The sequence below is a fragment of the Larimichthys crocea genome, chromosome XXI (assembly GCF_000972845.2).
Source record: "Larimichthys crocea isolate SSNF chromosome XXI, L_crocea_2.0, whole genome shotgun sequence".
NCBI lineage: Eukaryota > Metazoa > Chordata > Actinopteri > Sciaenidae > Larimichthys > Larimichthys crocea.
In genome coordinates this window covers 2092128-2116684 of record NC_040031.1, presented here as the reverse complement: position 1 = coordinate 2116684, position 24557 = coordinate 2092128, and the positions used below count along the sequence as shown (strand labels likewise).

Below are 24557 nucleotides of genomic sequence, written 5' to 3'. Positions count from 1 at the left end.
GACGTTACAGGGTCACAACATCCACTCCTGTCATGAAGGAGGAGCTGGCATGTTTTTTGTTTTTTTTTGTTGTTGTTTTTATCAAGGTAGAATCTGGCGACCTTCATCTGAGCAGTGTGTTATGGAAAATATTATAACAGCGCAAGTGCAGGAAAATCTGAGGCTGAAGCAGCTGCAGAGTCTCTGTGTGTGTTGTTTTAGTTTTGTTTGACGTTAGAGAAAACGTCATTGAGCATTATCATTCATTAGCAGCAGGACAGTCCAGTAGATTTCTGTCAAAAATGAGAGGTTTCATGCTCATGGTATGAACAGCTTTTGAGAAATGCTGGTTCGTCTGATAGCAGCTGATAAAATTTCTGCAAATTGCTCTTTCAGTTCGCAAACGGAAGTCATTTACGTTCATGCTGATGCAGATTTCAATGAACATCCAACAGTAAAAAGTTTGAATGCGCAGTGCAACAACACACCTGCATCATCGAGGCTTAGTCGTCAGATTTCGTTTCTTTTCCAGATGTTATTAGATTATTATTATTTTTTATTTTGCTGCTCTTTAATCATCAGTGTGTGGTGTTCAGGCGTTGTCTCCCAGCACCCTCTGCAACAATAACTTTTTCATTCTGCCGTTCTGTAGCAGATGGAGAATTGAATAAGGGTGATGAGCTGCAGCTAACGAGGAAACAGAGACCTGCCGCCGCTCTGCTCCTGTCTCTGGTTACCATGGGATACCTGTTAGCGAGCATCTCTTATATCATGTACACGTAGACTGAATCCCAATTACTGCAAAAAAAGCTCCTGGGCTTCTCGGTCTCAGCAGCTCTGAGGGTTCAGGATCACTGAAATGGAAAAGTCGACCTGTGATGTATAAAAAAATGCAAAGCAGTTGTTTTACTGTAGCTCTGACACTGAGCCTGTTCAGATGAGGTTTTTTTTTTTTTTACCCTTTAAACTACAGTAGAAACTACGGTTGATAGGGGAAAGTCGCACACCAAAATGTATGCACCCGAAGCTTTATGAAATATTTGGTTAGAAGCTTTGTGACAGGCTTCTTAGTGAACTATATCTGCAAAGTTAACCACTGACATGCTTTCCAGACAAAAACAAGCTAGAACTATTCAGTCACATTAGCTCTGAGCTTCTTTCTATTTCCCCTGCTCAGTGCTGTTTACTCCCCTGTGGCATTTTGTTCAGGGCTGTACGTCATTTCATTCAGTAAAGAGATAATGAGGAGGGAAAATAAAGCTCTATAAGCTCGAGAGTCCTGTTTGTGGTTAGGTTTGGACAACAAAAGAACTGTGGTAAAGGTTACGGGAACTCTTATGTATGTCCAGTTAATATAAAGCTAAGGCAACCTGAAACATATTGGTTTAACCTCTAAAACTCTTATTTACATGTTATACCAAGTTTGTTAAATCTGTTTAAAAACAACAATTTTAGGGTTATGTGTCAGACTATTTCTTGACTCGGACCACTGACTATCTGCTGGTTGCCTGGAAACTGATCAGAGACAAGAAAGCCCAGCACCATAGACAGTAATGAAGAATGGACATCATATCCTGAGGCAGGCTGCAGGATGGCTGGTTGCTCAAACAAGCTCCTGGCACCCACCTGTCAATCAAAGCGGCCAATAATTTTATTTACTTTTAAGCTGTAATGTAATTTACAGTTGAGTTAAATAAAAACTCAAACTGAGTATAGTTATCATGAACAAGAAAATTAAGTATTGATACCAAAACAGTCTTTTGTACCAGGCTGTAAACATTAGGGATGCACCGAAAATTGCAAAAGTGCATTTCGGCTTTCGGTGAAGTGGCCGAATAGTGGCGTGACACAATTGATGCAATGAAACAACGTGAGCGGTGATCTGTCCAGGGTTGCTGATTCTTTTCTCATTCACACACAATAAACCCACGATGCAGGATATAGGAAAAACACAGGTAAGAAATACATCATACACTGCTCTTTAGAGGAGCTATATACTTCTCTCTACATTACGGAAATTCACCAGAAATATAATAAAACTAAATAGTATTTCTTTCAAGAACAAATTAACAGTGATTAAAACAACATGGGCTTTCTAACAGTATAAATGAAATAATAATTATACTAACTGGAAATTCTACTGGAATATTTGAAGGATATTAAATAAACATTTACTTTCTTTGAAAAAACATGTCTACAAATTTATTCTAGGCTATTTATGCAATAGTAAAAAAAATTTGAAAAATTTAATAACCGCATTTCATATTCGGTTTCGGTTTCGGTATTCGGCCAACCATTTAATTTTTATTCAGTTTCGGCCGAAAATTTTCATTTCGGTACATCCCTAGTAAACATGTTTATTTTTGCTGTGAAGTTGGACATTTTAATATGGGAGTTTATCGAGATTGACACGTTCTGTAGCCAGCCTCAAGTGGACATTCGAAGAACTGCAGTTTTTTGCCACTTCCACGTTGGCTTCACTTCACAGCCATGGCCAGCCAAATTAAAGGTTTTACACTTAAAAAAAAAAACAAAAAAAAAACAGGATATATTTAGTAAGTTTGAGACAGACTAGCTGTTTCTTCCTGTTTCAGTCTGTGCTAACTGGCTGCTGGCTGTAGCTTTATACTATACATATGAGAACAATATCAACTTTTTCATCTGCACCTGAGAGTGAATAAGCACATTTTCAAATGTGTAATTATTCTTCTAATAAAGTAAAGACAGTTTGTTCATCCATCTGAAGGCTTTTTTTCTGTTTGTAACCAAGAACATTGTCTATCCTGAGCCACAACCAAGAGCTTTGAGTTGTCTAAACATAACAGTGTTAATCAAGCTTCCGTTGCAATGGATAGAAAATAATAAAATACATTGTCAGTAAATCTTTTTTAGGTATGTTAATCAGAGATATTTCCTGCCCGGGCAGCTTTATATTTCTTTTTCACTGAACACATTTGCTGTTGCAGATACAGATGATGTAATCTATAGCAGGTGGAATTGAAATAGATTTTGCACATTCAGGCTTCAATTTACCTTCTCTATTTTTGTTTTAGTTTTACTCTCATCCTTTCCTCACCGCAGAGCTCAGTGTCTCACTCCTCTGTGGTTTTGTGTGTGTGTGTGTGAGTGTTAGCGTCCGTCCTCTGACCTCTGACCTTTGTGTCAGATATGATTACACAGAGGAATGAAGGTTAAAGTGTCCTCTCCTCTGTATGGGGTGTTGCTGGCTATCAGACTGTGACCTTTGACCCTTTAAACATGAATGTACATAAAGAGCTGATTCCGCCGAGTTCGCAGAGGTCTGACTGTCTGTACGCATACAGAGAAGAGGAGGGGGAGGAGGAGGAGGAGGAGGAGGAGGTGATACCCTTCATCACAGCAGCTCTCAGGCAAAGACGAGCTTATTAGCTTCCATGTAGCCTCGAGGCTAACAGGAGGGGGTGAACACATCAGACAGAAAGCAGCAGTCGTGGTAATGCAGGCTGTCAGATGTGATTATGAGCTTCATTAAAACTGCAGAGTCTCAACACAGAGATGTGAGCAGTGTTGGTGTTTTTGAGAAGCAACTTCAATCTGTTCAACCTGTTTTGTGAAGAGGGATTCCTTTAAACTGGAGCTTAAAGTGTGAAAGGAGGTTCACTTAGTCTGAAGCTTTCATTTCAAAATAATCTTTACTGGTGGATGTACAGGCTCATTTATTGTATATACAGATAGATTTATATTTATATGTTTCTGGGTTTTTATGTTGTGTGTTTCAGTGTGGCTCTTATTTACTTTATGGAAGGACTATATGGTTTATTTGAAGACTGTTTTAAACTCAAGCTATAACCCTTCAGATTTTCAGGGGGTTAAGGTTTTATTAGGTAGAGTCATTTAACACATTTAAATTCAGCAGTTAACTCGTACCTGTGCACTTCACATGCACCCCCACAATGTGTGTTTTGTCCAACCATTAGTCCAAACCTCATTATAAAATGTATTAAAAATAAATTCAAATAATTAAAAAAGCACTTTTTTTTTCATTTAAAACAACTAAAATAGTTTTTAGAATAGTTGCAAATTAATTTTCTGTTACTAAACTATTTACTATGCACTATGTTTTTATTCTAAACTGTTGGGTTTAATTTAGAACAAGACATCGTATTTTATAAACTCTTCATATGTTTTGTAATGTTCTTTTTACAGGCCATGTACTGAGTGACTGAGTGTTACTACTCTCATAAACATCAGGTTGGTGAAACTGCTCACTGGTGTCCCCTCGTACTCATCACCACATAAAAGATGGCACATCGACACAGTTAAAGTTTCCCTGTGGAGTTATAAAGTTTGAGCACCAGCTGTGTTACGATGAATGGGTACCTGTTTTGTTCATCTGGTGCATGTGGGGGAACCACTCCTACGAATGGTGTGACACTATTCCAGTGATCAACAGGTACACTGCGGTATGTCTCTGCAAAAGACTGCAAGCTACTAAACATGGACATGAACACCTTTTCCTTTCAGCATCTCTGAGGGAATAAAAGGTCAGCTACTTCTGATCTTTCACTTCTCATCAGATTTTAGTGAAAATTGTGGTGCTTGAACGCATTGCTAAAGAAATGGGAATACTTTTCTTGATTTTTTAATATTTTAAAACGTCTGGAGCTGGATGTCTTGTGTTTAAGCTTGTGTTTTGTTGATATCATTACATCTTTGGGGTCATTCTCTCAGGCTTAAGAAAGCTTCTCCAGGTCTGAGTTGTACTGAGTACAGAAACCCTGTCTGACATCTCTTCTTTTGTTTCCACATTGGCATGTTTTATAGGAGATTTGATTGTTTATGGTAATTTTCCTGATGAAGTGGAGGAGTGTTTTGGAGACCCACACAGGCATTAATCCACCTGAACGATAACTCGCGACATGGACAGAAGCGATGACTCTGAGCCGATCGAAACAGCAGCACTGTGTCTTCATTCATGTTTCACAAAGATGCTGCTGACAGCAAAACGCTGCTCGCCACATCAAAACCTCTCAGCTTCTGAGTGCTGCTGCTGCTGCATCATGTTTCAGGGTGACAGCTGGAGCTTTTTACCCTGACAGTCTGGACTTCAAACAGCTACAGCTGAAAAAAAAAATGTAAAAGCGGTAGAATAATTTGTACGCAAGAGAAAAAAAAACATCTTCTGACATGGTAGAAAACACTTGGTAAAATTTACAACTGAATACATTAAATGAATAAACAACTGTAAGACTTCCTGGAACACCAAGTTAAATGCATTACAGCAGAATAGCACATGGCTGGATTCACCTGTTAGGGAACCCCAGGGCCAAAATAGTTTTATGCAATTTAAAATAGCTTTTGTCAGTGTTCTGCAAATATAAGAAGCATATTGATGAGACATACTGAAAAATTATACTTTTATGCTATTAAATTCTTAATATTTTAATAATTGTTATTTTTATTATGTAAATAGAGGTATAAAGTCACCATGGACTTTTCATATAGTTCTTTTGCCCCCTTAAAAATTTGCCAAATTAACAGTTGAAACATGAATATGCAGCCAACTATCACTGGATGACTTTGATACAGAAGAATATACTTCAAATGTGATGATTTTAAGGCAGGTTCTGGAGTTTTAAAGCAGACCAATATCCTCAGATAGTGTACATGTAAGTCACACTGAATCTAAAAATATGTGTATTATGTCTGTGTGCTCAGATTGGATGACTCAGGCAGGAAAAAGGTTGATTTTTTTCTCAAACCTTTTGGTAACAGGTTAATGAAACTGTCTGTTTCATTAACCTGTCTGTTGGTTGAAATAGTCAGAGTTTGTTATTTTTGGAGATTCTCAAGGAAACGTGTGTGAGTGAACACAATGACAATACTAAAATATTAAGACATTTTTAAGTAAAAGTAGCCTAGCATTCCCATCAGCTGCATCCAACAATTATTTGACCATCGCCTTGCAGGTTGTACAGGTCCTTCGAGTCTCTCTCCCCATCACTACTTTATAGAAGTCACTCATTTGTTACGATCTAGTTGGGGGGATAAACGTCCTTCTGGTGCGTGTCTCTTGAAATGATCTGCTGTTAGATCAAAGACAGTGTTTTAGTAGTTTGTGCTTCTTCAGGGGACTCGTCTTAAACATGCTGCTGCTGTCGTTGATGATGTTGCTTTTCCTGCTCTGATTGCCGTCTTTCTGAAGAACTGTTCCCTCTGTTCTCCTCAGTCTGAGGTCCTGGTTGTTGTAGGTCCGATCCTCTCTAAAGAGGGGACGGTCCATGGCTCTATTGATGACAGTTCATCAGCATGCAGCAGGGGCTTCTGCTGTCACCACAGCGACCAAATACAGCCCCCTCCTCAACTCCTGAGGCTTCTGTCCCCTCTGATTCACCCAACATTTTTCTCTCCATCATTCTGCCTCTGTTTCAGCTGAACTCAGTGTTTTATATATTGAAACCTTGAGCCTTGAGAAATATATCTTTAGTTACTAGTGTCCAGAGTAATTCTTTCTTGCTAGCACCATGGCTTTATGGATAGAAATGTCAGTATGTTAGTCCGTAACTCCACACTTAAGTAACCTTTGAACTAGTGAATAGATTGCTTTGACATTTTGTATAGTCATTCATGGTACCCAGAGCATGGATGCTACTTTAATGATGTCCTGACTCTCCTGTACCACTAGCAAGTTTCCACTTCCACTTCTTGAAATATCTCAACACTGTCTTGATGGATTGGCAAAGCATCTGATACATAAACTGTTTGACTGATTAACTGACAACGCATTTTTATCGTAACCTGGAGCTTGTGTTACGATAAAAAAAACTTTTATGGCCCTTTTAGACAAAGCAACAGCAGCACTTTGCTCTAAAACCCATTGAGCCCAATGGCTTACACAGTGCAGCGCTGGTGCTGAACCTAGTGGCAAGCGCAGCGCAAATCAGATTGTGTCTGAAATTAGTCTTGTTTTAGTCTGACCTGTATCTCAAGGTTTTAGCCACCTCTGAAGAGATTTCATACATCATCGAGGATGATTTAACTGTTCTTGAGGACATTTAAGTTCTTGAAAAGGTTCCAAAGGTATTGAAAAGGTTAGAAAGGTCACTGAGGAGGTATTATAGTTATTATTGTATTATAACTTTAGGCTGTGTTCAAAGAATTTGCATAGTTTCATGAAAAGATTACAAGAGGTCTTTGAGGAGGTTTGTGAGATCCTTCACGATAATTTAGCTGGCCTTGAGAAGGTTTCCCAGGGATCTTTTTGAAGGTTCAAAAAATCCTTGGTTGTAGGGTTCATTGAAAAGGTGTTAGCTGACTTGAAAGAGGTTTAAGAGGTAATTGGGGGATTATAGTTATAGTTCTCATCTCTCAGCCCATCAGTGAGCAGGATTCTGTTTACTGTGTTATCATTGATGTACGGTGTTGTGTGAGGAAGTGGTCAGCTGACAATCAATCAGACAATCAACTGTGTGAGTCACTTAAGATGTCCAAGAGTCGTCAGTCAAACACTGGAAGTTTTTTTAAAGCTTAAAGCTTATAAGAATACTTCATCCTGTTTAATTTTTAATACTTTCTACTTGATCGTCTTCCACCACATCACCAGAAAAGCCTCTATAGTAATGTACCAATAATTATTTAGTGAAACAAATCCTGTCTTTTCTGAATAAGCAAAGCAAATATGATTTGATTTACAGTCCATCTGTAAACTGGTGTGGTTTTAAACAGCAGTAGTTTGTCAGTGGTGACACTAATGTGTCTCTTAAAGAAAACACAAAACAAATATAGATATTTTGCACACACCTGTTGCTGGAAGGATATACATTTATTTTAGCAGAAAATGAACCCTATGAGCAGAAACACAAGTTATTGATTCAGCTAATGAGTCCAGAGGCTGAATCTTGTACTTTCCACTTATATCATGGATAATGGCCACATTTTATCCACAGCTCTTTGTATTTACAGCTCGTATGAACATGTATTGGGGCTGTATTTTCGTCCACATATTCAATATATTTATACAGAGAAAAGGACATAATAATCAAAGAATTCCATCTGTGAACTGAACCTCCATCCTTTTATTCATCTTTCTTTGGCATCTTTCAAACATGCCCTGTAGGTTTTGACCATTCAATGCTTTCAAAGAGTCTACAAAGCACTTCATTTTGCATCACCTGGTGAACCAGTCTCCTTTGACCTACCTTCATCAAGCACACACTCAAAAGCACTGTTGCTATTTGTTGACTCTTAAGCTGCATTGTATAGCAAGCTAAGCTGAAAAGATGGTTATGGTGAGGAAGGTTTCCAGAAACAGTTGTTTAGCTCAGATAAAAAAGCTCTACAGTTTCTCCTGCTGATGTCTCTTCAATAAAACTTCAGTTGAATAAACCTCACATATTTTGCCCTTCATTTATCTTCATCTTTAATTTTTCCTTACCTCAGCATTGATTCCCTACAGTGGAGACAATTACAGTTAGGGCAAACTATCCATCATTATCATGTCCAACAAGATGTAACAAAGATTGTCTTTTCAGCAGAAAACTTCATGTTGTTCAATGAGCAGTTTTGGGCTTTGTTCAAACTTTTTAAGCAAGGTAATGATTCAGCTGGGATGGCATTTACTCTTTATCTAAAAAATAAGTTAGTTCATTAGTAGAAAATGTTTGTACTTTGAGGACTAATGAGTACATAATCAAAAGTACTGTAGCTATTTGTGGACGTTCAAGGCCTCAGTGAGTGAACAGAAAATAATGGTAAATAAAGGAAAACATTGAACATAACAAAATGTCTTAGAAAATGAAAAACATGTTAACATTATTTCTTTCTGTGCATCCCTCAGGTCAGCTGGCAGCAGGGACCTGTGAGATAGTCACTCTGGACCGGGACAGCAGCCAGCCGAGGAGGACCATCGCCCGACAGACGGCCCGCTGCGCCTGCAGGAAGGGACAGATTGCCGGAACAACAAGAGCCAGACCAGCCTGCGTCGACGGTAAGACTTTAAGCAACAAAATATGTTTGTTTGTAAAATAAATCTGTTTTCTGATGTGACAATGATATTTCTAAGGTTTGGTTTTGTTTGGTTTAGGGAAATATCCTAGTGCTTCGTTATGAATAGGGAACCTTCATCATCATCGTTACAGAAATTAACATGGACAACAATAAAAAACAATGCTGAATATTGGCCAGAGTAAACTCCCTGTGACATCACCCATTGGTTTGTGAACAATTGTTTTAAAACTTTCAGTTTAGCATTATGGCCATCACCATCTTCCTTTTTGGATGTAGAAGTAGTGACATACTGCAAGATGGGTATGCTTAATGGCTTCGCAGGAAACAATGGTGGCCTGCTTGGTCACAAACAGTCCTGTATACAGCTAAGCAGCAACTAAAATATGTTTTTAAAATCATTGGAGGAATGAAATAGTGCAGTAAATCATTGGAGGAATGAAATAGTGCAGTGACAGACTCACTGAAAATAACTTCACAAAGTGGCCACACCCTGCTTTATCATCAATATTACTCTAAATGAGAGCATAATTTACAGTGAACATCATGCTGTATGGAGACTGAAACTAGAGACACCATAAACTGATGAGGAAACTGTTAACGTAATAAGGTTGGTAGTAAGGTAATACACCAAACGAGAGGTATGCTCATTTTTCCAATACAGTCAATACAATCAGATTTCTTTTTGCAAACAATGGTGTTGCCCCCTCATGGCCATTAAAAAGGAAAGTTGCTGCTGATTGGTGGAGACATTCAGGAACAACAGGTCTCCGAATATGATGAGAATATGATCTCAGATAGACCTTCATTAAATTTTAGGTAATTTGGGACATCCAGCTTTTGGGCATCATTAGGGCAAGTAAAAGGTCCGTAGTGGTGCATTACTTTCATACTATTCCAGTATGCTTTACATTCCTGCATCTCTTCCATGTCTCTCTTTATATTTTCTACAATTAAGAAGCACTTGTTCTGCAGTTTGTGATTCTTGACAATATTCACAAGGACCAGTTGGATGACTGAGGCGTTTGCTGTTTTAAGAGACTGATGTTTCACAGTGAGTTAAGTGCTTGAGGCTTGGACTTGTAGTTTATGAACAAACATGCATACCTGCTGCTTCCCTCTAAATCGTTTGCATCTCTTCATCTGGACTGCAAAGTTCAGAAAGTCACGGCCCAGATGGGAACAGCCCAGAGTTGCATTGCATTTCATCACTGGCTGTCTCCTTGTTTCTCTTTTTCTTTCTGCCATCTGGAGACGATGACAACAGCTGGAGGGACTCGGTCTGCTCTGCAGGGATTTACAGACTCTCCTGGTGATTGTCAGAGACTGTGAACAGTTGTTGCTGAACCTCTGCAGTGTCTCCTGCTGGTTTCTCTTCAGCAAAGTTTCGGTTGAATAGAACTTCAAATATTAATTCTCTTCAGATGTAAATTTTTCCTTGCATCAACATTGATTTTTTTTTTTAGCCAGGATGATTACAAATGAGGACAAACTATCCAAAATTATCATATCCAAGACTGTATTTTCATCTGATCAGCAGAAAATATCATCCTGTAAGTACGCCACTGCCATCATGTAGCTTAATTTGATGTAGCTTATACCTAACCAAATAGTTTTTGTAGCTCAACGAAACCAAACAGTTTCACACGCAACATTGACCATGCAAACCTAATTTGAAATGCTAACCGAATGTTGCACATTTATTATTGCTAAATTGGCTGCGGAGCTCTGCACATTCAGAAATGATGAGGGCACCAACCAAGCCACAGATGAGTTGTGAGTGACAACATGTTGCGATAGGTGTCAAATTAAATATTCCTCGGAATGCGGCTGATCTAAACTTTCAAATCCAAGCATACAACATATTATTGAAATTTACATAAACACATTAGGTAATATTAGCATAGTGAATAGTTTATGGTGAGTAGCTAACTGTAAAGCCGACAGCAATTTTAGTTTGCAGCAAAATTGTTCTTCTCAAAAATTGCATTTTTAAGTGTTGACACACCTCGCAGTTTCCTCGTGCTTTAAGTCTTGCTAAACTAAGTTGACCTTTGCATGCTATACTTGATGAACAGCAATGAAACTGTTTTGTCTCTTTTGACACAAACAAAACAATTTCTAAAATGTCTGAACCGTTTCTTTATAGATTAACCCTTTGTATTGATATTATTTACTGACTGGATCTGTCAGCAGTGCTATACTCAAGGTGCTGCGGACAGCGTTGGAGCTGAACAGGTTAAAGTTTGTGTTGTTGGAGCTGAACAGGTTAAAGTTTGTGTTGTTGGAGCTGAACAGGTTAAGGTTTGTGCTGTTAGTGATCAGAGCTGTTTGAATGTGCTCTGCTGCTTTGGGAGGATATTTTCAGCAGCAGACTCGATGTGAGCATGCCGCTGATAACTGCGACCTGTTTTCTGAGCTCAGAGACTCATCAGCAGCTTCCTGTTTTTTCCTCCCTGAATGTCTCAGAAAAACTAAACACCAAACCAGTTAAACTATCAGTGACCTCTGCAATGCAGTTCATGATCAGCACTCCTTTTAATCTGTTATTTATCATTTATTCATTATTTATTGGTTGCAACATTTGATACAGGATATATTATATACTTCAGAGAACACTAATTCAAATGTTAGTGATGCAAAAGGCAGTAAAGGCTTTAGTAAAGACATTAGACACATTAGTGCTAATTTGATGTATTGATCATTCTGATCTTCAGCCATGCTTAATAACAAATCATGGTAACTGGCCAGCGAAAAGAGTTGTATTCAATGCAACCTTCAGTGTGTCTCTCTGTGACCTTCACAGAGCTTTGTGGTGTTATTTATGTCAGTTTGTGTTTTATGGTGCGGGAAACATGGTTTCAGGAAACATGAACTCTAAAGTCTATTCGACGTCTCCAGGAGTAAAACTAGTGTACTTCAGATAAAATACAACTTTACTCAACCCAAGAGGCAAAAAGACAAGTCAAACAAACAGGAGCAAAACACATATACATATACATATACATATACATATACATATACATCATGAGAACTGTACACAGTGGTGGAATACTGAATACTTATTAGCAAAATAAATAAGCAATAAAAAAAATACTGTATACTAATATATATATATATATAGTATAATAATATATATATATTATATATATATTATATATATATATATTATATATAATACACTAAATATTAATTAATTAATTAATTAATTAATTAATTAATGCATGTCAGCTGTATGTTGTAGTTGGTCAATGGAAAGCTAATTTTAACTGATTTATATACTGTCGGGCAGTTTATTTAATGTTATATATATTCACTGAGTTTATTAGGCAAGCACAGAAAGTTCTGTCTTACTTTACCAACCTAAAAACTTTTATTTTGGAAAAAAACAAGCAAACAAACAAACAAAAAAAAACAGTTTTTCAGGTATTTTTAGAGTGTGTGGTGGAAGCTAAAGTGCAGACAGCATTCAAAAAGTCTCAAATAATACTCAGACCTGCGTTTGGATGTCTGTGACCTTTCTGCTGCTGAAGAGTGCTGCATGTTGGTATTTGTGTCAGTTTGTATCAGAGGTGGCTGCTCGCTCTGCTTTTTGGTGTTCTGCTGTTGAAATTCACCAGCAGAGCTGCAGTCACTACTTGTCTGCCATCTTACATTTCAAAGCCCAGAATGCATCAGTACCCTTTAACCACAAGTCCTGGTTCCTGTGTGGAGGTCCCGCTCTGCGTGGTATAATCCCAGCATGCATCATAGGAAGTCACACAGAGAGAAATTATCATCCAGAGAGAAACACATTCATTTTATCCGGATGGAAATGTCCTGTTAACTCTGGTTGCAAACAGATGAGACCTTTTTGTTTCTCATCAGGCGGAGATAAACTGAAAAATGCAGAGAGGTGGTGTGTTCAGACTCTGAGGCGTTCCGAGTGGTTCCCGGAGTTTGAGAGAAATTCAAACCTCTGACCGATCTCTGACCTCAGACCTAAAGACAAAAGAGAAAAAAATAAATATGAAAGAAGGAAAGCAACTAAATGAATGTGAAGAAAGCAAAGAGGTAAAAGAATGTTACAGAAGCATTAAATATTTCTCACCAAAGAAATTTATCTTCATTAATGATAGGCTGTATAAAACCTTTATGATGATCTGAGTCATATAATTACATAACTTTTATTTTGTGATAGTAAAATCTTTTATAACAGAGAAAAATATTGAATTATTGTTATTACAACACATCACATAACCTCGTAATTTTCATATACGTATCTTGTAATTGAGATCCTATGAAAGCTCTGTGGTATTATGAAATTTATATCTCATATTTAAGGGAAAACATCTTTTTTTGTGGAAATCACTGTGCTGCAGAAAATGAAGCGAAACAGACTCTTGGGAAAGGAAAAGTAAAGAAGGATAAACGAGAACAGCAACAATAAAAAAGGTCTAAGCTAAAAAGGAACAAAGCAAAAAGAAAAGGAGAGTAAGCAAATCATGAAGAAACAAAAGGAGAAATAAGAAAAGAACGTTCTCTCTGCGGCTCATCAAACTCTCTCTGTCCATTCTTTAAAAGAGGAATAATGGCTTCCGTGCCCACTTCCTGTTCATACTTAAGCACACTTTTTATTTTTTTTTTATCTTCTTCCATCTGTTTGTTCTTCGCCTCGTTTCCTTTTCGTTTGTTCCTCGTTCTTTTCGTCTTCGTTCCACTCGTCCTCAGGGGACAAAGCACCATCCCTCCTTCTGGACGCCGTCTTTGATGAATGAAGCGATTACAAAATGGCCTCCTCTCTTTTCGGATAAATGAACTGCGCTGAGCGGCGGCGGCGGATGGATCTGCGTTGCGGCCGTTCATTAATCAGTGGCGTGATGCAGCGCTTGCAGGTGTTCAGGTGTTCACTGATACCTGAGATTAATCCACAACACTGTTTGTTAATGTGGAAGCCTGCTTTCTGTTTCTGACTGTTTTCTATATTTAACAGCTGAAAACACACTGATTCCCCCTGAAACTGAACTCAACTAAAACCACTAGGGACTGCGGTAGATCAGATGGGAGGGTTGGGTGTAATTGTTTGGTCGCTGGTTCAATCCCTGGCTCATCCTGTCCACATGTTAAAGTGACCTCGAGCAAGACAGGGATCCTGACCAGATGGGATCACTAAAAACGGTGGCACACAATCAGTGAAAATAGAATCAATATACGTATCAGGATACGCTCATTTAATATAAAATAAATAAACATGAATTAAAATGAATAGTACCTAATGTAAATGATCAGATAGCAGTACAGTAAGTCACTTTAGACATAAAATAACAAGAAAAATCTGTTGATGTTTCTTGATGTCAGCCCTGTGATGAACTGGCATGAACTCTAACCTAATGTCAGCTGGGGTAAGGATAAGTTAGGTTAGGTTATAGAAAATGGATGATACACCTGCAGTTTATGTTAAATTGTCACCAGGCGTGTTTCCATGAACATCTTTTGATGCATTTTGAAGTATCATATCAGAAAAGGTTTGAAATTTGGAGAAAAAGAACAAACTTATGCATACATACAGTTTTTTTGACTGTTTTGAAAAAGAGTCGATGCTCTTAAGAGGAGACGGAAAAACTTTGAAATAAGTTCTGATGTACTGTAACAAATATTTAAGTCAATTGACTGATCACCTGGTTGCACTCCAACAGTCTCCTCATCGCTCCAAAATATGTCCATGATCGCTCCACACAGATCTGGCCTGATCTGGAACTTTCCTCACATTAATACATGACACAAACACAATCAATTCATGGCATCACCTTGATGCACCCTCTTCTTCTGGTTTTTCGACTGGAGGATTGGTGTCACCTACTGCTTTTCTTGTGGAACAGCTCCTAATACTTGCATAACATCATTTGCTTTTTTTTTTTTTTGCTGCATTACCTGAAATTATTTTAAAATTTTCAATACATTTGGACTGAAACGCAGCTACTCATGTTGTGACCTTGAGTTACTGTAATGTACAACTCTGAACTGGTTGGACATTTTTGTTCTGTTGTTTTCTTTGAGTTGATGTGTTCAGTCTGAACATTTCTCGCTGATTTCAGGAAGCAGCAGCATTTACAGCCTCACTGTGAGGGGTCTGATAAAACGCTCAGACACTGCTGAGGTAATGGAGGTGTTATGGAGGGAAGCGTGTGGCGTGCACACTCAGTGGAGGCATCCTGAGATGATGGAGGAAAGAGACAAATCAACAAACGTGGAGGCCCCTGTCTGCTTTCATCCTCGTTCTCAGCAGAAGACTTGGAGGAGCTGTGATTACACTCGGTCCTCTCAGAAACAAACAGGATGCTGCTGCTTCCTGCCGCTGTGCTCTTTTCATTGCACCTCAGGGGGAATCTGAGTTGCGCCACAGAGCCACAGAGAGGGGGTGAAATGTTTTCCATACTAGCCAAACCTGAGGATGACAGCACTGAGACGGACTGGGCAGGGGGGGGACAATAGCCAGATTATTAACAACTGGCAACCCCCCAAAAAAGTGCAGGACTTCCGAGATGCTACTTACAGTCACTGTGCACAGAACTTATTGGTCAACAAATAGCTCTAACGCTATGACGGATGGAAGTAACAAACAGCAGGAGGTGATGAAAATGCATGTGAATAAGAAAAGAGGAGGGTAAAAATGGAATCACTTTATTTTTCAGTTCACATACATTTCATCACTTCCACTATTAATTTGGAAAACATTTTCATCATGGTCATTTTATGTTCTGAATTATGGATGATGAATGTAAGATAGGGAAATGATGAAACACGGCTGTGTTCTCATCATATCAAGACTATTTTAGAAAAATCATCTTTAAATGACTCCTTCCACCCCTCATATGAAACTAACCACTCAACTATGTCTGAATTTCTACACCTGCTCTATAAATAAGTTTCCCCCAGATTCCTCGGGTTTAGTGCCGGCCATCTTGTGTCTAATGCTAACAGGTTGTAAAGTTAGTTTAGTGGTCCCTTTTAGAAACCAGTATCTTTCTTGTTATCCGTCTATGGAGAAGACAAAGAACAAGATTTATTACATATTACAATGTTTTTCTTTGAACATTTGAAATTGTGAGTCTTAACCAAAAGCTAAAGTCTAAAACAAAATTGTACTTTACAAGTAGTAATATTTCCACAGGCTCCTTCTCTCTCTTGATGGAGTTGTGAGCATTGTGAGAATTTAATTAAGTATCATGGCTGAGAGGAGCTGCTGTTCAATAGGAAATTGGTTTGATAATTGGGGGCTAACAGGCTATCACAATCACACCACTGCTCTTCTGCTCCAAAGGGAGAACTGATTACCTAGTTATGTAGGCTATTACAGGCCTGTACAGACTTTCATTTTCTTCATTTTTCCTCGGGCTGGGCTCACAGAGTGTAATTTAGTGCCGGGAATGAGAGCGAGGCTGAAGCGGCGGCAATGATTGGGTCAGTAAAGTGTCACCCAAACAGGAGGAAATCCCTCTGAGTGAAGAATTAATTTTCAAATTAGATGACAGAAAGAGAGAGGTTTGACACAGGAGCAGCTGAAGACATTGACTGACTGACTTGACAGAATGTTTGTGTGGCTTTCAACCGTCGACAACTTCTATGGGCAAAAAACAAACATTTTTTCATTTTGTTTACATTATAATATCACATGTTGTGCTACGTTGTGTGACGTTATGTTGTGCTTTCCTGCGCTGTGTTGGTTTATGTTACATTATGTTATGTTACTCTGCGATGTACTCTGTTGCATTTTGTTGCGTTACCTTGCAGTGTGTTACATCATGTCACGCAATGTTGCATTGCATTACATAACGTTATGTCATCCTACACATTGCATTAGTTTCATTACCTTGCGTTGGACTGACGTGCTATGCCATACGACATTGTGCTACACTGTGTTGCAGCACATCATGTGATGTTAATGTTAGATCAAAATATGCACATGTTGGATATTTTATAACAAGTTACTAAATCTGATTTATGATGTGATATGATGCCTTTCCTCTCCATAAGGAAGCCATGTTTAATAAGATGCAAATACTGCTGACAGATGTTTGTTTCTATAAAAAACGAGCAGTATATTCTTTATTTTATTGTTTGTCAAATTATGACCAAGAGTCACAAAGACATCTGCTCCATCACTGTTACCTCTGAGCAGTACTGACTGTCGTAATGTTGATTATCTGGAGATGTGATATCTAGACCAGAATCCTTTATTCATAGGGAACATCCACCAGTTTTATACCTGAAAGCCAGTCAAACTTTCAGTATAGCTCCACGCTGTCGTCCAAATATGGTCACTTCTGGCTCCAAAAAAGAGATAGGCAATAGTTACAATGTCAGACTTGAACTTTCCAAATGGTCCACCAACCAATGGGTGAAGTCATGGTCAGTTTACACCTGGAGACGAAGTCAGGATATCAGACTCCAAACATCCTACGATTCTCTTTTTTTCTTGTTAGCTGATTGCTGCTCAGTTAGACTCTGTCTCCATAACTGAACACACTCCTCCTCCTCTTCATCACCCCCTCCTCTCTCTCTCTGTGGGCCAATCAGGGAACCACAATATGCAAATGTGGTAATTGTGAGAATGTCCTAATTCTTTATAAATAGCTGGATCGTGATGAAGGGGAGGATCAGACAGTAAAGATGTAATATTTTGAGAAAAAACAAAACATTTTGAAGAAAGGGGGTAAATAAAATTGTAATAGAGAAAAAAGTCATACACTGACAGTTTAATTTACCAAGTTAAGAAGTTTGTAATTTGTTTTGAAAAACATTTTTTTAAAACTATTTTCTAATTCAAAATCAAAATATTTAACTTAATTCTTATATTATTAACTTAATTAATTCAAGAATACTAAGACCTTTCCTACAAGCAATTCATTAACTATATGCAAAGTCATAATCTCAATTTTCTGGGAAAAAACACTTCTCGTCATAATATTACAACCATCCATGCATTATCTGTGACCACTTATCGTCATCAGGGTCACAGTGGGGCTGGGCTGACTTAGGAGCGAGAGGCGGGGTACACCGTGGACAAGTCGCCAGCTCATCCCAGGGCACATAGAGACAAACAACCATTCACACTCACATTCACACCTAAGGACAATTTAGAGTCACCAGTCTTTGGACTGAAGGAGGAAGCCAGAAGAAGAACATACATGCACACAGAAAGGCCCCAGGGAAGGTTCTGTGCCCTTAATATTCCAACCATTTTCTCAAAATATTTCTTTTTCCAAACAGTGGCCTTACAGTACAGTACACTTTGTCATATTATCTTCTGCCTCCTCTTCACTCTGTATTTGTGTACTCTGTACTCTCATCTAAGTTTTCTGAGATTCATAAATTATGAGACTCTGTACGTTGGTTTGAATCACACAGGGCAGTAATTATCACAAACATAACATACTGTAAACATCAAAGTATGAAAACAGGCGATTATAAGAGAGTAAGAACAGCGAGAGATGAGGAGGAAACAAATCAGCCGTTTGTCTGCTGAAAGACGGCCTTTTAATCTATTTTAAAACAAAACTCACACGTGTACGCTAAGGAAGAGACATAGTGGTTGAAAACACTCAAGAAATTAGCTGCTCTGACGTGCAGCGGTTTAATGGCAACCTGAGAACTGCGTAATTGCTTTGGAGTATGTAAAATAGGTGCTCAAACACAAACACAGAGTGCCATCTCAGTCTGTGCAGCAGCTTTAATTAGTCCTTTATATAAGAAGTGGTTGTTTATTACGTCTATGTTGTTTACAATCTAAAATGGCATTACACGACATTAAAGACAAAGTTGGAACACACTCAGGAAGAACTGGACACAACAGTGAGTCAATAAATGCTCAAGCTAAAACTGAAGATGAAACAAATAAACAAATCTGTCTCTTCTTCCTCTTTCTCTTTCACAACAGTTCGTATTGTCTGGAGTCGACAGTGGTGTGAGATGACTCCGTGTTTGGACGATGAAGGTTGTAATCTCCTGGTCAATCAGTCGGGCTGGACCTGCACGCAACCAGGAGGCCGAGTCAAGACCACCACGGTGAGAACAGAGCCAAACTAGTCCAGACGGAACCTGGACCTGTTTATTCGCATTAAAGGAGTAATTCAGACTTCAGAGACATTTCATTTTCCTTTTGCTGGAACCAAATATTATGTTTCACCATTTAAAGTATGAAAGGACTCTAGATGGTAGTAAGAGCCTGTAAAATATGAGTAATACTAATATTAAAATACTTACAGGGCAAATGTTGAATTTGTGCCCAATTTAAAAAAGATTTTGAGTAAATGTGATGTCGTTTGTTGAATCTAGAGTTTGTGGTGTCCTAGCCTGGCATCTCCAGATCAATTTGCAAATGTGAATTATTACTGAAACCTCTCAGCTCAGGCGTTATCAACAGGTGCAGACCAAAATGTCGATTGGATAGACCTACAACTAATAAGAGCGTAACAAAACATTACGTAGTAAATTAAAATTACAAATCCTGTCAGAAGGATGGCAAATCTGTTTTATCATCAAAAGCTATAACTGACCTAACTTCAAACTTCCTTTACTGCTATTACTAACACTGACATGGCAGTATATTCAACAAAAACAGGGTCATGTCTAGCGCTTTTTTGAAACATTTGTGAGAGTTGTACCCATTGTTTTTCCACGTAGGAGAAGTTTGTCCTCAAGGCTTTTTAACAGGAAGTGTGTGAGCTCAAAATGAACAAATTTTTCTATAAGAATGTTTTGAGGCAGAAACATAAAACTTGCGTATCAAGGGTTATTATCTAGACATTAGCCAAAAATATTTCCACGTCAGCAGCAACCATGTATGAACATGTCGAGATACGGGACGAGATCAAGGAGATCAAACTTTCCTTTTTCTTTTCACAACAATACTGTTTCAAACCTCACCAGCTCTGGCACGGTCTGTTACAAAAGTGTGCCAGATGCGGCCTCTGCTCGGCTCCGCTGTGAATACACAGCTGTTCTATTGTTGACAGACGCAGCGAGCGGCCCACGTCAATTTCCACAGAGCAACTCGACCTGGCCAGAAGCCAGACACAGAAACAGCATAGAGAATGTGGCCGATTTTCAAAATAAAACACCCTGTGCAAACTGCCAGTGGTGAAAACAGACAAAAAAACTACGTAGCATATTTACACACGTGGAAGCATATTTGGGGGTTAAAGAGTTAGAGTTTTTTTTTCTCAATTGTGTCTCAAAACGACATTCAGATTGCATGATGTGAACATCGAGATTAGGATTTTACTTGTTGGAATGAGTTTGAAAGATCCATTAAAAGATCAGATACAGTGGAAATACACTGATAAGAAATCAGGTTTGAACAAGAAGAATGATTGAGAAGATGAAAGGAGATAAAAATGTAAAAAAGTTTGATATTAGTATATATTTTATATAGTCAAATTGATGCTGTGTCACTGTGAAGAAGGCAGGTGTGCAGACACTGTTGGATTTATATTCATCATTCACCTGTCCACATCACTGCTACAGACATGCTGCAAATGCTTCCTTAGAGCTTAGTGCCCTTCATTCTTTCCTTTCCTTCTGTCCTTCTGTCCTCACATCTTTCTCTCCCTCTCTTTGTGTTTTAATTTCAATCAAAGATCTAATTTTAACATCAGCTGCTAATAGCATAATAACATCTTCTAACGAGGATGCTGCTGGCCCTTATTAAAATGACAGCCCGTGCGTGTGTGTGTGTGTGTGTTGATTGAATAATTGCTACCCATGAGCGCTCTGTTCACCATCTGCCACTCTTCACAGCGGCTGATTAACAGGAGTTGTTTCAAGAGCCTCTTCATGCAGCAGATATCACATCAACCAAACCTCATTTAAGATTTGTAGATTTATTTAAACGCAGCTCGTCATCTTCTTTCAGATCTCTGTCATTTTCTGCTGTAGCTGAAAACTGCGAGTCTGATGAGGTCGATTATGTGCATTTCACTCATTTGCAGCGTCATTACTGTCTAATGAAAACATTCAGAAAGCTCCAGCTGTTCTAGTTTCTGTTTCACTTTGTGCTTCTGCAGAAAACTTCTGTTCACCTGCACTCTGATGAAAGCTCACCTGTAACCTGTACTGTCATGGTTTATCTACTTTGTCTGTTTTCACCATTCACATTTTGAATGGAGCATAAAAGTCTTTGTCAGTCCACTAGCTTTTTCTGAAGCTTTCAAGTCCTCATCAGTGGATTCAGGTCCCTCAGTTGTAGAGGAGCTGCAGACTTCTTTTCTGAGCACTTTTCTCACCCATGTGGGTTCAAAAGGTCCCCTCAGAAACTGACTTCAGATTTTGAACCAGCTCGAGCCTCAGTGGTGCCCACAGGCAGGAGGTATCACTGCTATTAATTAGATGATTAAAAGACTAAATTCAGTCATATCAGGTAATACATACTATTAGAAATCTAATCGCTTACATCAACTGAGAGCGCTACATTATAATCCTGCTGAGACGACAGAGTTTATTATTATTATTTCCAGAAAAAATAGTTTGCAGAAAGGTAAAAAAGTAGACACACAGTGGATACACAGAAATATTTTCTCAGCATGCAAACATTACAACCACAATAATAATAGTATTTATCAGCAATTATAACGTAAGTAATGTTATAAAGTCATTGACTATCTGTTTAAACAGCAGCCTCCGTGTGTGGATGCCTCACAGGACTATAACAGTTATTAACAAATACATTAATAAACACTTTTATCTGTGTCTAACTACATTATAGTGTGTTATAAACATTTATATGCTGATTACAAATGCTAAATACTGAACCTGTTTTCTGTTAGTTTGTAGTGTTGTTAGATTGCGTGTTAATCCGTTCATCAAAAAAACCTGAGACTCGTTGTCCTCTGACTCAGTTCCTCCAGATCTTTCAACCACATGTCACAGTTTCTTGGTTGACATTACCCATGGATGTTTGGTCATGTGAGCGGAGCTTGAGTCAAGATTTTCTTTTTTTTTCTTAACTTTAAAAAATGATTGCTCAAGCAAATCATTCATTCATCATAAATATGATCTACATCATTTACACTTCCTGCATCAACAAAACAATGAACAAAAATCCTGAAGACAAAGCGAACCAAAACTAGCCTCTGTTTCTTCATATCTGATATATAAAAAACAGATTAAATCTAAATAAACATGTCACATATAATTGTAACAAAACCAGTTAATATCTATCTAGTGCACCTATCTTTTATCCTTCATCAGCTGAAACAGTCCACTGAGAGCCTTTATATTCTCACCACTTTATCATCCTCATGTCCCAAGTGTCATCATAATATATTTGCCAACAATTCTTATATTAATTATTTCTTTATTTCTTTATTTGAACTAAATTTAATTGCAATCTGTCCAAATGAGGACTGAGTCTGACTGTTCTCTCTCTGATGATGTCTGGTTCTTGTCATTCTCCTGCTGTTAGTTTGTTTGTTTGCTATTAATTGAGTTTGTTGGTTTAACAAGCGGCAGAGGGTAATCTTCTTTAATTAGTGGCTGCTACACTTTGTCGCTGAATAACTTTGAATAACTGAATTACTTTTTGGACTGTTGGTTGAACAAAACTTAAAGATGTCACCTTGGACTGTGGGATGTTTTACCATTTGCAGACATTTTATAGATTAAACAATTCATTTATGAATCAAAAAGATAATTGATTGATACATTGATAACAGATTTTGTTATTTGCAGCACAGTCTGTGTCCTGCACATGCTCACATGTAAAACTCTGATTAGAACATGAGCATGGCCAAAAAATGAATTTTCTTCAGGAGAACAGATTCCAGGTCTTAGTTTACAAAAAGAAACCAGATTACTGCAGGAAGACGGGTGTAACCTTCTTTCTGCATGTCAGAGGTTCCTCTGAGTGTCTGAAAGCAGTGTCCTGCATCGACACACCAAACTTCCACTCACTTTCTCTTTCCTGTGTTCTAGTTGGTTGGTTTGAGACGAGTCGGCCCACTCTCTGAATAATGAAGTCTGTCAAGCTGCCGCTGACTTTCACACGCCAGGACGCTTACAAACCTCCCTCCTCTCTCTGCGCTAGCTGAGACTTTCTCCTCCGTTGGAAACTTGTTGTTTTAAAGATGGACAGCAGAGCAAGGAGCTGCCTGCGTCATTGAAATTCAGAGTTAGATTGTTGGTGCGTCGCCTCTCGGCCTCCTGAGGACACACAGACACTCCTGCAACACTGTAGGACGTCCGAAATCAGATTCACGTTGGGGAAATTTGCTTCTCTTTAACTGAAAAATAAAATAATTTGATTGCTTTTTAACTGGTTCCTATACCTCCATTTTTAAATATTTTATGTCGTGTTATGTGCATTCCTATATTGCACCCTATAAAAAGGATTTGCCATCTTGAAAGTTTTCAAGATGTTTTACAATCACGAATCGAAGAAGATGTAGTGTGGCTTTTTATCTAATAATAACCAGATGTTTAAGTAACAGTAATGGGAGCAATTAAAGGTTATCAGTTTGGGGTTATATGATAGAGCTACTATGCATTTTCATGTTTTAATAATTTAGGCTTTAATTAACAGAGCCGCCATGGATGCACCCATAAATAAATCCTCTAAAATCCCTTTTTAAAATACATAATTAATCATCTTAAATAACTGATGATATTAAGACAATTGAAAGTCTATATAATTCTAAAACATGCCTGATGTCTTGAATGGATGATGGTTTTAGGTTTCTCTACGATCTGGACCGTAACTCAAAGCTGCAGATCAACGTCTCCCGGTGTCGCACACACAGCAACACTCTCTCATCTCCTGTCTTCATTTGGTTAAAAGATGTCGGTGTGTTGTTGCTTCTGCCGCCTGCAGCTTGAACACATAGACGAGAAAATATCTTTTTTTGTAAAAGGAGCTTCACACAAACGGGCTCCTCTGCTAATGAAGGACAGCATATCTGATTGCCTCGCTGTGAGGCAAATTAAATTAAAGAGACACAACCGTGAGTGGGTGGACCAACATGAAACTCTACTGTTTACATGGGGAGAGGAATCAGTGTTCATTAAAACTCAGAAAGCAAGATCTGAGGAACAAATGACGTTCAATTAGCCTGAGAAGGTCTACACGCTTACAGGGATGTACATAAAATGTAGGATTTAATTGGTGATATATAATGAGTCTGGGGGAGGAAAAAAAATTACACTGTCTGATGTCTCTACAGATGGATTGAGACTCTTTCTAAAAGATGCAGCTGCCTGCTGATGAAAGACAGTATTCACAACACTTAACATTTGGATTCATGTAAGAACATACAGTAAGAAGATCACAAGGCTCTCTAACACCCTCTTTACACTGTGATTCTGTTCGGTCATGACAGAAACATGTAGAAATCTTTGATTGATGGGTCTAAATCACACTGTGAGACACAGACGATGTTGAGCTTTGGACAAACAAAACCAGGCTGCATCAAAATTGCTGTTTACTCTGTTTGTGGAAACCCTGTCTCCTAAAAAACACATTTATGTACAACAAACCGCAAAATACCTGCAGAATGTCTGATCTTGCAGTACAATGTCCACTTTTAGTGACTACAGCATTAGTCAACTTTTTATTTTTAGGCACC

General features: G+C 38.3%; 1 protein-coding gene across 1 annotated transcript in view; it reads left to right on the top strand.

The window, feature by feature from the left end:
- LOC104932996 (protein FAM19A5) overlaps positions 1-24557 on the top strand; it is a 50751-nt gene that overhangs the window by 12565 nt on the left and 13629 nt on the right. The window contains exons 2-3 of the mRNA XM_019267591.2: positions 8795-8944; positions 18878-19005. Coding sequence (XP_019123136.1) covers positions 8795-8944; positions 18878-19005 — 278 coding nt within the window. The remainder of the gene's footprint in view (positions 1-8794; positions 8945-18877; positions 19006-24557) is intronic.